This window comes from Salmo salar, chromosome ssa19, assembly GCF_905237065.1.
Source record: "Salmo salar chromosome ssa19, Ssal_v3.1, whole genome shotgun sequence".
NCBI lineage: Eukaryota > Metazoa > Chordata > Actinopteri > Salmoniformes > Salmonidae > Salmo > Salmo salar.
The window spans coordinates 78,144,044-78,159,047 of NC_059460.1; the positions used below are offsets into that span (position 1 = coordinate 78,144,044).

At 38.9% G+C, this 15,004-nt stretch overlaps 1 protein-coding gene and 1 long non-coding RNA gene across 2 annotated transcripts in view; one reads left to right on the forward strand and one right to left on the reverse strand.

Annotated features, from left to right (window-relative positions):
• The window catches only part of LOC106579610 (myosin-7), a 21,762-nt gene extending 18,954 nt beyond the window's left edge, over positions 1-2,808 (forward strand). The window contains exons 39-40 of the mRNA XM_014159700.2: positions 1,399-1,447; positions 2,683-2,808. Of these exons, the coding sequence (XP_014015175.1) occupies positions 1,399-1,419 (21 nt within the window). The 3' untranslated portion in view covers positions 1,420-1,447; positions 2,683-2,808. The remainder of the gene's footprint in view (positions 1-1,398; positions 1,448-2,682) is intronic.
• LOC123729038 (uncharacterized) overlaps positions 1-10,591 on the reverse strand; it is a 20,818-nt gene extending 10,227 nt beyond the window's left edge. Inside the window, exon 1 of the long non-coding RNA XR_006760809.1 lies at positions 10,183-10,591. This is a non-coding gene — a long non-coding RNA (uncharacterized lncRNA). The remainder of the gene's footprint in view (positions 1-10,182) is intronic.
• Between the last annotated feature and the right edge of the window lie 4,413 nt (positions 10,592-15,004).

Below are 15,004 nucleotides of genomic sequence, written 5' to 3' on the forward strand. Positions count from 1 at the left end.
CCCAGTTGAATTAAATGGTATCTACACCCAAAAATGAAAATGTATTAGATTTTTCCCAGACCTCAAAAGTGGTCTCCTGATGTTGTTAAACCATTGTTGTGGACTTAGAACATCCAATTTAGTTGTTTTTCTATTAAAAATGTGCAATTTTGAGTGCAAAAAACCCCAGAAAAAACTGGGCTAAAAACAGAAACCTGGATACACAAAACGGAAAAAACTGAATTAGGCAAGAAATTGAACAGATTTCATAGTGCCCCAACTTATTTATTTGTGTTCGTTGAATTCCTTAATTGGACATAATTGCTCTAATAAATGTTTTGTAAACTCTTGAGTGTATTACACAGTAAGGTGGATCTGGTACTTGTTTAGTATCTGTATAGGGACAGCATGATGTTCATAGTGTATTCCATACCAGGAGGGGTTGCGTTAATGCAGAATTCTGCGTTTTCACGCAGAAAAAAAGTACAAATCGCTTTTGTAAACGTATTGTAGATCTAAAATGTTTCTTATTGTCATTTCTGCTCGGCTTCTGACTAATGTTGTGTTTCAGTTGCACTTCCCCACTCAGATAAGAAATCCTTGCTCATGTCGTTAGACCAATCAAATTCCCGCATTCACTAACAGGCATTCTATCAGCAGATAGCAGTCTGACTGATGTGTAGCTACTTTTCTCCGCTACTTTTCTCTGTGTACTTTACTCTGGTAAAATGCAAGATTAACAAAACATTAGGAAATACAGTTGGCTACATTCTTTCTATGATAAACACGAGAAATATGATGACCATGTATCGTTTCTGCAAAGAATATCTAATTTACTTGTTAGCCAAAATAGCATTGCACTTCTGTTGTCATCTGACGTTTTTTTCAGTTAAGAACAAATTCTTATTTACAATGACGGCCTACCCCAGCCAAACCCTAACGACGCTGGGTCAATTGTGCGCCACCCTATGGGACTCCCAAACACAGCCAGTTGTGATACAGCCTGGAATCGAACCAGTGTCTGTAGTGACAACTCTAGCACTGAGATGCAGAGCCTTAGACAGCTGCACCACTCCAGAGCTCGAAAATTAAGCTTTTTTTTGCTGAATGTGTAGGAAAGGAAAAATATAGTTGCATGCCCCTGATCACTCTATTGAAGCAAAAGAAACCTCTGGACTTTCAATATAAAACGTAAAACAAAATGGTTTAAAACAGAATTTTTGATGGTCTGATGGTTTAAAAAATACAGATTTCTAAAAACAAACACAAACCATTTACCATAATATACATACTGTACATACCTGTTGAAGTTTCCAACCATATCATTTTAAGAACACCGTATATGGCAGTATAAAATGTTTTCCTTCACACCGTAAAATAAAACAAATGCTCATGATCAATTCATCTTCTCTGTCACAGAAAGGAAAGGATGAGGAGTGAGGCCAAGAGTTGTGATGCCAACTCCCAGGTCAGTTCTTTCCATCAAAATAATTATATTGATTATAATTTGCAAATTCCCTCATGTCAACTATGTCAACAGCTTCTACATCAATAGCTTTGTAAGTATTTGATGTCAAACAGCTATACTATCATTCACATGACATATTTTTATATTCACTGAGTGTACAAAACATTAGGAACACCTCGGCTTTCCATGACAGACTAACCAGGTGAAAGCTATGATCCCTTATTGATGTCACTTGTTAAATCCACTTCAATCAGTGTAGATGAAGGGGAGGAGCCCAGTTAAAGAAGGATTTTTAAGCCTTAAGACAGTTGAGACATGGATTATGTATGTGTGCCATTCAGAGGGCGAATGGGCAAGACAAAAGATTTAAGTACCTTTGAACGGGGTATGGTAGTAGGTGCCCGGCGCACCAGTTTGAGTTTGTCAAGAACTGCAATGATGCTGGGTTTTTCACGCTCAACCGTTTCCTGTGTGTATTAAGAATTGTCCACCACCCAAAGGACATCGAGCCAACTTGTCACAACTGTGGTGTGGTAATGCCTGTGTATAGCTGGTGTTGAGGAGTCAGGCGCAGGACAGCAGATATGAGTAATAAACATAGTTTTACTCAGAATTCACAAAATACAACACAATAAATCGAGCCCACAATAACGGACCGTATCACAAATAAACAATTACTCACAAACAAACATGGGGGAACAGAGGGTTAAATAATGAACAAGTAATTGGGGAATTGAAACCAGGTGTGTAAGACAAAGACAAAACAAATGGAAAATGAAAAGTGGATCGGCGATGACTAGAAGGCCGTGACGTCGACCGCCACCCGAACAAGGAGGGACCGACTTCGACAGAAGTCGTGACATGTGGAAAGCATTGGAGTCAACATGGTCCAACATCCCTGTGGAACGAGATTAATTGAGGCTGCTCTGAGGGCAAAAGGGGTTGCAACTAAATATTATGAAGTGTTCCTAATGTTTTGTACACTCATTATAAGACAGAATCAAATATGAATTGGATTATTGTTCACTTTTAACTATTTTTTAAACATTATTTCAAAAGCATAATGGTTTCAGTGTTCACTTTCTGTGCAATGGCAAGCAAAACTGTTTTTGTAAATTATTTATTGTAAGATTTGATTGTAAGACTTAAACATAATGGTTCCTTTAAATGAAGAACAGTATTTAATAACAACGTTAGTACATTTTCTCAACCTTTATCTATCTTCTTTGTCACAGAAAGGACATGATGAAGAGTGAAGCTCTCGGATGGACCTTTCTGAAAATGTCTTGACTGTAGTGTTTAAGTTTTCTATATTCTCCATGTAACATGAGCAGAATAAAGAATAAACTAAATTTAAAATAGCCCCTCTGTGTATTCCTTGTAACATGTTACCTGTATGCCAAAGGTTTTTCATGTCTGGTATAGACATCTATCAGGGTTGGTGTTGATTCCATTACGAATAGGACATTTTGATAAAATATTTTTGGTATGTTCCATAATCTAATTTGGTTATTTAACTCAAATTGACTTCTAATTACATGGCCCAGTGGCATGCTGGACAGAAAGTGACTTTCCCACTAGCACTCGCATTATATAACATTTATCTATTGACATACAGTACTAGTCAAAAGTTTGGATACACCTACTCATTCCAGGGTTTTTCTTTATTTTTACTATTTTCTACATTGTAGAATAATAGTGAAGACATCAAAACTATGAAATAACACATATGGAATCATGTAGTAACCAAAAAAGTGTAAACAAATCCAAATGTATTTTATATTTGAGATTCTTCAAAGTAGCCACCCTTTCCCTTGATGCCAGCTTTGCACACTCTTGGCATTCTCTCAACCACACTTTTTGTTTACTACATGATTACATGGCTTCTTGCTGCCCTCGCGTAACATGTAGTCATCCTCGTGGAGTGCAATGTAAGGCAGGTGGTTAGAGCGTTGAACTAGTAACTGGAAGGTTGCAAAAACGAATCCCCAAGCTGACAAGGTAAAAATCTGTCGTTCTGCCCCTGAACAAGGCAGTTAACCCACCGTTGCTAGGCCGTCATTGAAAATAAGAATGTGTTCTTAACTGACTCGCCTAGTTAAATATAAAGTGTAAAAAACAAAAACAAACAACAACAAAAAAATTCCACAATCGGTGTCCAAAAATACAGATTTCCGATTGTTATGAAAACTTGAAATCGGCCCTAATTAATCGGCCATTCCGATTAATCGGTCGACCTCTACACTAGAGATCCTGGTTCGAGTCCAGGCTCTGTTGCAGCCGGTCGCAACCAGGAGACCCATAGGGCGGTGCACAATTGGCCCAGCGTCGTCTGAGTTAGGGGAGGGGTTGGCCGAGCAGGAATGTCCTTGTCCCATCGTGTTCTAGTGACTCCTGTGGCGGGCCGGACGCATGCACGCTGACACGGTTGCCTGGTGTACAGTGTTTCCTAGTACACATTGGTGTGGCTGGCTTCCGGGTTAAGCGGGCATTGTGTCAAGAAGCAGTGCGGCTTGGTTGGGTTGGGTTGTGTTTCAGAGGACACATGGCTCTCGAACTTCACCTCTCCCGAGTCCGTACGGGAGTTGCAGCGATGAGACAAGACTGTAACTATCAATTGGATACTACAAAATTGGGGAGAAAAAGGGGTAAAATAAAATAAAAATCCACTCTGTCTATCAGCGCAGCCGATGTCCCCCTTATAGCGCGAAATCACCGTACCACATTTGAATAATGCAACACAGCATGTAGAAATGTTGAAACTGTTCATTACTGTTCACAAAACAATGTCCATACAGGCTAGAACACTTTACAATGCAAGAAGATGCCGATAACTTCCAGCTTTCTAGGCTAACTTGTCTTGCTAGCTTACAGCTGAAGCTATCATCAATTCACTACCATGGTACTTTGTTTATGATAACATGCAAATTATGCTATATTTCAAAGCTTATTGCCACCAAAACTTTATTCCTTCACTTACTCGGTCTCTCTCTCACATCTCCCCCAAAAGATTATCTATTGCCTCAGCGAACTGACTCCAGGCAGTCCCCCTCTTGCCTCGTGAATGACTGCATTACTAATTAAAGAGACAGCGCACTTCTTAATCAAATAAGCTACTTTAATGCAAATGTTGTTGATCAGTACAATAAAATAAGTCCAAAATGGAAGGGAAACAGATTGTTCGTCATCTGTTGCCCTGTGAAATCAGCCAAAACAAGCTCAATAACTCAATGCATGCATGCACTCCTATTGAATATGTGACTCGTTTCAGATAACTAGGCATATGTCACACGTCACTACTTCACAGGAGGCATTTCAACGTAAACATTTCTTTTTTCATCAAAATGCATTTTTTGGGAGAAATGACTTCTGGAACGTGGACTTTCATGTGCCTTCATAACAAACTTGTATTCCACCCGTAAATACAAATAAAATAGTTAAATTATGAGCCTAGTTGGTTTAGACACCGAAATAAACAGGAACTTTCCCGCTAGCCATGATTGGGTGAGATAATGGGTGGGCTGGATATGCCGGGAGATAAATTTGGATTGATATGTAGCATCTGTCTATAACGTGAGCTTGCTCGTTATGTGTTTATAGACCTTTATACCGCGCCGTTTTTGAAAGATATATCATTAGCCACCAAGAACTACTAAAGTTTTGCTATTTTTCTCAACAACATTGACGCCCTGAAATTATCAGGCGCGATCAACAGATCAGTTGGAAACAGTGACGGGCTACTTTCTGCACATGTCACGGTCAGTGTGAACCGGATGACTTGACACAATGCTGGCCAAACAAGATGTAATAATTGGCTACAATTAAAACTGTCAACAAAAATAACTGAGTTAAATGGTTCCAGTCTGCCGTGAAGCATTCATCCATGTGTACGGGTAAGAGTCTAGCTTCATTTTCAGATATTATACGTTTCTAATTTCGTCAGAAAGTCCTTTTCATTGCAAGTGAAAGCGCACTGTTCGCTATCCAGCAAACGTTAGCTTGCTGGCTCGCTAGCTAACATTTACGTGTATGAATCAGAAATCCATTTGCTTTGCTAGTTATAGCCTAATGTTAGCTAGCTAACACTGGACCAAGTTGTTAGCTTTAGCTACCTGCAGATTCAAATTACAGCTATGACAATGTTTGTATTGGTAGTTGTATGTGTTGGGATTATGCCAGTTCATTGTTTTGCTGGAAAGGTACATCACTAAACAAAAGACCCCACTTTGCCAGATGATTCAGGGATGCAAACTTGTGAGGGCCCAAAAAAGTTACACTTTTTTTTGCACTGAAACATGCAACAAAAAAAACCTGCTAGGGGGAAATGCAGGTTTTAACCTGTTGGGGCTAGGGGGCAGTATTTGCACGGCCGGATAAAAAACGTACCCGATTTAAACTGGTTACTAATCTTGCCCAGAAACGAGGATATGCATATAATTAGTAGATTTGGATAGAAAACACTCTAAAGTTTCTAAAACTGTTTGAATGGTGTCTGTGAGTATAACAGAACTCATATGGCAGGCCAAAACCTGAGAAGATTCCATACAGGAAATGCCCTGTCTGACAATTTGTTCTCCTTCTGTGGCATCTCTATCGAAAATACAGCATCTCTGCTGTAACGTGACATTTTCTAAGGCTTCCATTGGCTCTCAGAAGGAGCCAGAAAGTGGAATGATGTCTCTCCTGTCTCTGGGCGAAAAACAGCAGGAGATTTTGTGAGTGGTCAGGCTGAGAACAGCGACACTGGAGATGCACGTTCATGTGAATTTTCAATTATTTTCTTTCAGCCTTTGAATGAATACAACGTCGCCCGGTTGGAATATTATTGCTATTTTACGAGAAAAATAGCATAAAAATTGATTTTAAACAGCGTTTGACATGCTTCGAAGTACAGTAATGGAATATTTTGAAATGTTTTGTCATGAAATGCGCTCGCGCGTCACCCTTCGGACACTGACCTGAACGCACTAACAAAACGGAGGTATTTGAATATAACTATGGATTATTTGGAACCAAAACAACATTTGTAGCAGTCCTGGGAGTAGCAGTCCTGGGAGTGCATTCTGACGAAGAACAGCAAAGGTAATCCAATTTTTCTTATAGTAAATCTGAGTTTGGTGAGGGCCAAACTTGGTGGGTGTCAAATTAGCTAGCCGTGATGGCCGGGCTATGTACTCAGAATATTGCAAAATGTGCTTTCGCCGAAAAGCTATTTTAAAATCTGACACCGCGATTGCATAAAGGAGTTCTGTATCTATAATTCTTAAAATAATTGTTATGTATTTTGTGAACGTTAATCGTGAGTAATTTAGTAAATTCACCGGAAGTTTGCGGTGGGTATGCTAGTTCTGAACATCACATGCTAATGTAAAAAGCTGTTTTTTTATATAAATATGAACTTGATTGAACAAAACATGCATGTATTGTATAACATAATGTCCTAGGAGTGTCATCTGATGAAGATCATCAAAGGTTAGTGCTGCATTTAGCTGTGGTTTTGGTTTTTGTGACATATATGCTTTCTTTGAAAATGGCTGTGTGATTATTTTTGGCAGGGTACTCCCCTGACATAATCTAATGTTTTGCTTTCGCTGTAAAGCCTTTTGAAATTGAACAATATGGTTAGATTAACGAGAGTCTTGTCTTTAAAATGGTGTAAAATAGTCATATGTTTGAGAAAATTAAGTTATAGCATTTTTGAGGTATTTGTATTTCGCGCCACGCGATTCCACTGGCTGTTGACTAGGTGGGACGCAAACGTCCCACCTTGCCCAGGGAGGTTAACTAATTAAACAACAAAGAGTATGATCTACATGATCAGTCTCTATGTGTAAAATAACAAATGGTTAATGTGAACCTAACTCATAGATTTAAAAAATGTAAAGAAAGCAATCCAATTGTTGCCTAGACTTTCCTGCAAATGACACTCAAGTCTTGAGAAAAAACAATACACTGATATTGCAGTTAGCCATGACAGCCTTTATAATAGAACGCTTGTGACCACACATCTAAATATTGCACTTGTGAAATAAACATCTTAAAGTAGAAATAGAATGAAACAAACAGGCATTCTATTTTTGCTCTATTATAGTGGCCACTATAGTAGACGTCGATCACGTGCACAAGGCTACATGTGTGCAAAATAACGTTCACCGAGGAAAAAAATTAAATAATCACCTCACTCACGTGTTACTGTCAAGTTCAACACAACAAAAACAATATATTTGGGCTACACTGCACATTATTACATCGTACACGTTCTGCCTGTGGACATCTATTCTACAATGTGCCAGCAGAGCACGATACCCTTTGTTGGCATAATTGATCTCTTTCTGGCAGAGAGTACACCTGGCATACCCCTTTTAATCCTCTGTATTGAAAAAGTGAGAAGGAAGGAAAGTGTGTGGTGTTCCTTCCAACTCTATGGCGGCTTCCAGCTTAAGCCAGGCCCAGCTCCAGCTACACTTGATCCCTGAATCCACTTGTTTAACAAGCAACGCCTCATTTTCACCTAATTCTCTTATTCTGAAATTAACCACATACTGTAGAGGGAAAACATTAGTTCACCGATAGTACTCTAGTTAGTTTGTTAACTTGTTAACATTTCACACAGATTGCCAGGGTCCAGTAAGCAACTAACGTGTCATAACTTGAGGAACGGCAAGGAGTCGTATACCAGTTAATACTATAGAGAATGGTTAGGTTACTAAAGTTAGCTCATCTGATGTTGTAACGTTAGCTGTTAGCTAATTTTCACACCATAAACTCAATTATTTGATCAGTTAAATTGGCTAATGTTGCTCAACATTTCTCTGGCTAGCTAACGGAGAATTCTACCCAGCTACTGTAGCAAGATACTTAACAATGCTAACAATACTTGTTCCACCACACTTTCTCCCTCACCTCAAACTTTCCAAATGCCAGTTGTTTTTCGGTTACAGCTCATGAAGTACCCTTCCTCACTCCTGTCTCCGTGGTCAGGCTTCTCACCTACCTCTTCGTTATCGTTCAGGGGACGCGCTGCTGTAGCTGGTAAACTGCCATGCCATTCCACTCTCCGCTCTTTCAACGCGTGCTGATGCTGTCTCGTTCGCATACTGCCAGTAGTGATACAAAGACCCCCTCCCGCCTAAACTTTTCTCATCGTATCTACACGAATCACGTAGGTCACCTATTTTGGAATCAAAACGGCGAACTTCGCTGAAAGGTGACTAGTTTGTATCCCTGATGATTACATGACCCATCAAGTTAGCCAGGTGTGTCTGAGGGTGATTAAGGCCATCTATTGTATTTCATGAACATATGTACATGTCTAGATGTAACCGATGTGAAATGGCTAGATAGTTAGCGGTGGTGCGCGCTAATAGCGTTTCAATCGGTGACGTCACTCGCTCTTAGACCTGAAGTAGTTGTTCCCCTTGCACTGCAAGGGCTGCGGCTTTTGTGGCGCGATGGGTAACGATGCTTCGTGGGTGACTGTTGTTGATGTGCGCAGAGGGTCCCCGGTTCAAGCCCAGGTTGGGGCGAGGAGAGGGACGGAAGCTATACTGTTACATTGGTGCCGTGACCCGGATCATTGGTTGCTGCGGAAAAAGGAGGAGGTCAAAAGGGGGGTGAGTGTAACCGATGTGAAATGGCTAGCTAGTTAGCGGTGGTGCGCGCTAATAGCGTTTCAATCGGTGACGTCACTCGCTCTGAGACCTGAAGTAGTTGTTCCCCTTGCACTGCAAGGGCCGTGGCTTTTGTGGCACGATGCTTCGTGGGTCTGTTGTTGATGTGCGCAGAGGGTCCCTGGTTCAAGCCCAGGTTGGGGCGAGGAGAGGAACGGAACCTATACTGTTACATAGAGACCATTTCCTTCACATGACCCATACATTTAGACAAGTGTGTCTGGGTAAGAATCATCTAATAATAATAAAATATTTATAAAATATTTTTATCTGGACACTTTCTGTTTTTGATTCTGAATGGGTGTAGACGCACAAGAGTTCTCCAGTAGCTCTTCTGTGGGGTTACAAGTTCATCAACTTTTAAAGCAGAATTTCTTTGAATTACATTGTTCCTCAACTGCAGTGCATGATATACCATTTTCTAGTTCTGGGTCTCTACTTTTATCGAATGTAAAAAACACAATTTCTAATTGAATGGAGGCATCCGGTCACATATGCATTCACCTGAATTGTTTATAGTCCTAGACTACAACTTGATTTACCCAGTTTATCAATAGAGATGTACCATTCAAATAATTGATTACCATTATGTTGTCATGGTGTTAGATTGGTAAAAAATAAAGTCAAATTGATTGTATAATTGCTTCATTAACGTAGACAGTGCCGTCTGAAAGTACTCAGTCCCCTTGACTGTTTCTACATTTTGCTTCCTTAGAGCTTCATTCTAAAATAAATTAATACATTAATATTCCTCAACAATCTACACACAATACCCCATAATGACAAAGCGAAAACATGTTTTTAAATGTGTCTTCCGCATTAAATTCAACCCCTCTGCAGAAAGACAGATTTTTACCTTGTCAACTCGTGGATTTGATCCAGCAATCTTTCGGTTAACGCTACTGGCCCAACGCTCCTATCCGCCTGGGTACTACAGTCGTGCCAGTATCTAACTTGCTAACCAATAACATTTAACATGAACTAGCTAGCTTTGACAATTACATTGTATTTATTACCTACATAATATTAACTAAACACATACGTTTCCAAAACAATTATTCTTACCTCGGTCAGTCGGTGGTAGTTGGTGGCAACTGGCAAGCTAAAGCTAACGTTAGCTGTTTTAGCTAACATTAACGTCAATTTCACTGAACCTTTGGGTGCTACAACGTTGCCAGCTCGATGAAAGCTCTTGCTTGCAAGCAGTTCTGAACAATTTATTTTCTTCCTCTGTCACCCCAGGTGGAAATATATTTAAAAATCAATGTTATGAATATGTAATTAAATCATATGCAATTTTCCATGAGAAAGCGTTTGATAATGACCGCTCTTCTCCTTCGTCAGATGTAGTTTTTTTGAATTGTAACGGTCGCTGTGTCAGTTGGACTCGGCAGGCAGGCCCCTATGGAGCGAGATAGCTGCCAAAAGGTTGAATGTACTTATCGTTAGGATTGTAATAAAATCCATAGGTAAATTGTTAGGATCATAAGAAAAGCCATGTGAAACGTGAAATGTAAACTTTAAATTAGATCTGTAAATGTACTATATTACGACTACGAATTAACATTTACACATAGATTTTTTTGTTGTTGTTCATTTACATTTTGGGGGTATATATATATAGAGAGAGATTTTTCTTACTTTACGTCTCCCTTTACTCGGTTACAGAACTTTTTTATACCTACAAACCTTTGTCAGTAATGTGGCATCTGCAGTGGACATGAACCAAACGTAGCTAGTTGGAGTTAGCTACTCAATCAAGCAACTCTAGCCCAGATATTAGAGTAACTTTGCAGCTTCTGGATGAATTTCCAAAATAAAAGTCTAGAGCTTATTTTAGAACGTTACACCAATATATGGCGTAGTATAGGCTTGGGCCTTCAGCAAATGACTTGTGTGAGAATGATAAAGACACAGAAGGCCCTTGTCTAGAATAACCACCTGAGCTGCAAAATAGAAAGTAAATATGATTTAGGCTTATTCAGCCATCTACATATGCCATGCTGTTGTGTGTTATTTAATGGCCATATAATTGCATAATTTGATTGTTGTCTATCCACAATGACAAGCCACCGGGGTCTGACAATCTGGATGGAAAATTACTGAGGATAATTACAGACTATGGGAGGCACACAGTACTACATAGAGCCATGACTACATGGAACTCTATTCCACATCAAGTAACTGATGCAAGCAGTAAAATTAGATTTTAAAAAAAACGCCTTATGGAACAGCGGGGACTGTGAAGCTGCCTTGGCAGCAGCTAATGGGGATCCATAATAAATACAAATACAACTATTTTGTTTAACATTTATTTAGAGAAGATATTTAGAAGACTGTGAGCTAGGGTCTCTTTTTAAGGGGAGCCCTATAATAAAAACAGTTATAAAACACAATTAAATTTAAATTCAAATTATTCCTCAAGACACCAGTCCCCAAAATGATGGTCTAAATTGCAATGCCTACAAGTTGAAGGTCTATTTTTTTATTTGTATAGGACTAAATTAAACATAGAATTATTCAAGTGATAGGCTAAAAAACTTTGGAGAGTTTAGATCATTTTGAATACACACATTGATTTAAGTAAACAAATAGATAAGACTGTTCTATTCTCTTTTATTTAGTTCCTATTGCAACTCAGACAAATGACTGAATGGATGACATACTGACTGACTGAACTGAATAAAGGATTAATTAAATGTTGAAATATGTTGGAATGACTTGTTACACGCACCATGCTGCTCTGCACTTTACTTGGCTAGTAGGCAAATCGGCCTACATTAGGGTATAATGACTCTATGGCTGCATGCCTCCTGAAGAACATCTTCTGAGGCTGAGGGCTGCTTTTCCGACGGCGCATGGTGCTGTGGTGCTGTATGGAGAACATGTGTGGCTCAGTTGGTAGAGCATGGTGTTTGCAACGCCAGGGTTGTGCGTTCGATTCCCACGGGGGACAAGTACGGATAATTTTTTTAATGAAATGTATGCATTCACTACTGAAAGTCGCTCTGGATAAGAGCGTCTGCTAAATGACTAAAATGTAAAAATGTAAACACAAGCTCTTCAACTGGGCAGCAGTGTCGTGATGGAGGGAAGAACCTATTCGGAGACTACCTAAGACCACTGCAACAGAGTTATTGTAAAGTGTGGGAATAAGCTTATACCAGACTTAGCCTACGTTTAACCTCTCCCTTGTTCATTGCAAAGTCAATATGTTCATGACCTGATTCATATAAATCATGTATAATTATTTAAAATTCATATTAACCCCTCCTATAGAATATGCGTTGGCAAGATTTTTAGTAATGAAATAATTATCAAAATATTCTATAAAAAGTGGTCATAAATAATTCATAGATTCTGTTTCATTATTCCTGGTATATAATACCGGTTATGATTTATTATTCCTGGTAGATACTACTGGTTATGATTCCTTATTCCTGGTAGACACTACTGGTTATGATTCATTATTCCTGGTAGACACTACTGGTTATGATTAATTATTCCTGGTAGATACTACCGGTTATGATTCATTATTCCTGGTAGATACTACTGGTTATGATTCATTATTCCTGGTAGATACTACCGGGTATGATTCATTATTCCTGGTAGATACTACTGGTTATGATTCATTATTCCTGGTAGATACTACCGGTTATGATTCATTATTCCTGGTAAATACTACCAGTTATGATTCATTATTCCTGGTAGATACTACCAGTTATGATTCATTATTCCTGGTAGATACTACTGGTTATGTTTGCAGACAGTGCCCAGAGAATGGGATAGTGGAATATTGAATTAGTCATATTTTGATAAGGTGCATGCATGGGGATGTCCACATCACCTAGAGATTTGTCCATGCTGTAGAGATACACCTAGTGCACTGAAACTTCACTGTTGTTGGCATAATACAGCGAGTGCTGTCTAGACTTGCACTGGCAAACAAATCCATTACATTAGCTACCTAAATGTGAAGTCAACTGAGGAGTAATAGAGAATGGAGACTTAACTTGAAAACGTGCAGGATACCCCTTTCTCGTTTCCCTAACTTCCATTTTTTTATACTGTGTTATGCTTGTTCTTGTAACACTCCTCACAGGCCGTTTGGTGTACGTTTTTTTGTTTGTTGGTGATATGAAACTGCCAAAAACTCTGAACGGTATTATTGTACATCACAACATTTGTTGAAGCCTAAAATGTTAAATCCGTAATCGTAACATGGTGTTTGTATGTTCACAAACATTTGAAATTGTGATTGACAGCTCACTGAAAAATATATTTACAGATATGTTCTAGATTCACGTGTCTCTTTATTCTTACTATGTTTAATAAGTAGCAGATATACCTCAAGGAATAGGATAATAGGCTAGCTACGTAATTCATTTTCTGATCCAACTTTTGCATGCAACGCCCACTTTGTGAACCTAATGCCAAAGGTCAATAGCATTACAATCAGGTTAGAGAAGGTTGTGAGATGTGACTGTGTAATTTACACACATATTTTAATGTTAATTTATTTATGTATTTGATAAATACATTACCCAATATATGTACATATATTTCAATTGTATGTAAATATATTCCAATATTTTTTCCCGTATGGGTTAGGGCCTACATCGAAACAAAAACTACAAAAGACTTATTATATGTGCACCAGACAGATATTTATAAAAGGAAATAGAGGGTAGACTTTTCTCATGTGAGGCCTAGTCCCATCATCCTCGTTTGCATCCAGGTTGCTTGGTGGAGGAATGAATGAATAATTTATTGTCTCATAGGGAGATTTGCTTGGCAAAAATACACGAGTAGGCTATATGAGACTATAGCTGACACTTATTGGCCAATTATAGGCCAAAAGTTTTCCCCAAAACCAATAATGTTTCTTTGGGGTCACACAAAAAGACATTTACTTTAATTTAAGATTGATCAGCTCCAGTCAACTCCAAATATTGCTGTCATGCACTAGCATACACTCAATGGGGATTATAAAACGCATGTCCAATTTCTTTTTAAATAAGCAGATTTCCCCATTTCCATCCTGAATAGACAATGCTTTGACTTCTGAACAAACTATTTGACGTAATAATAATAATTTGGTGGGTGCATATATTTGTCCTATTTCACACATGTACAAGTGTGTATTATACACATTTGAATTGGAAATGTATTTTGTTGCATATCCCAACTCCACCTGAGACCCTCAGAGAGTGGGGTCATGGCCAGGGTCAGTAAATATCAGTAAGTGGACCAGGAAGTGATGAAATGTGTATAGCTTGTTTAAATCTACAGTTCACTGTCACTATGTGACTTGAATTGATTCCTCTTATGCATAGTCGCGGGAAGTTGTGGTTCTGAGGGCGCAGCACCCCGAAAAAAAAAGTAATAATAATTTGTGAACTAGGCCTTTATTACTCCTGTATTAACATGGAAAATACTCCTCAGCACCTAGCCCCCAAATAGTTCATGTGAGATTGTCTTCCGACAGATAGGACTCACTTCTACAATAGCATTTCGCTGCTCTTCACTAATCAATTGCAGTCATAATCAACAATGTTATCATGCCTCATTAAGTAATTCTCCAAAGGGAATGTGTCAAAATGTTTCCTGCTTTCTATTTGCAATGTAAATCTACATCCTGTACGTATGGCTCATCTGTGCAGTGGCGGTTCTAGACCATTTCAACTGGGGGGGGCCAAGCTGGGGCCAGTTGTACTGTTAGAGGGGCCAGTTACATTAGACGTTATTGTTGTCATATCGTTTTCTTCACTGCATTGCAGGCATTAGCAGGCAAAAGACCATGGCCATAATCATCATCGTTGCCACTGTCTAATAACGGATGTAAAAAAAGAACGATAGCAAAAATTTGTTCGGTACAAATTATTTC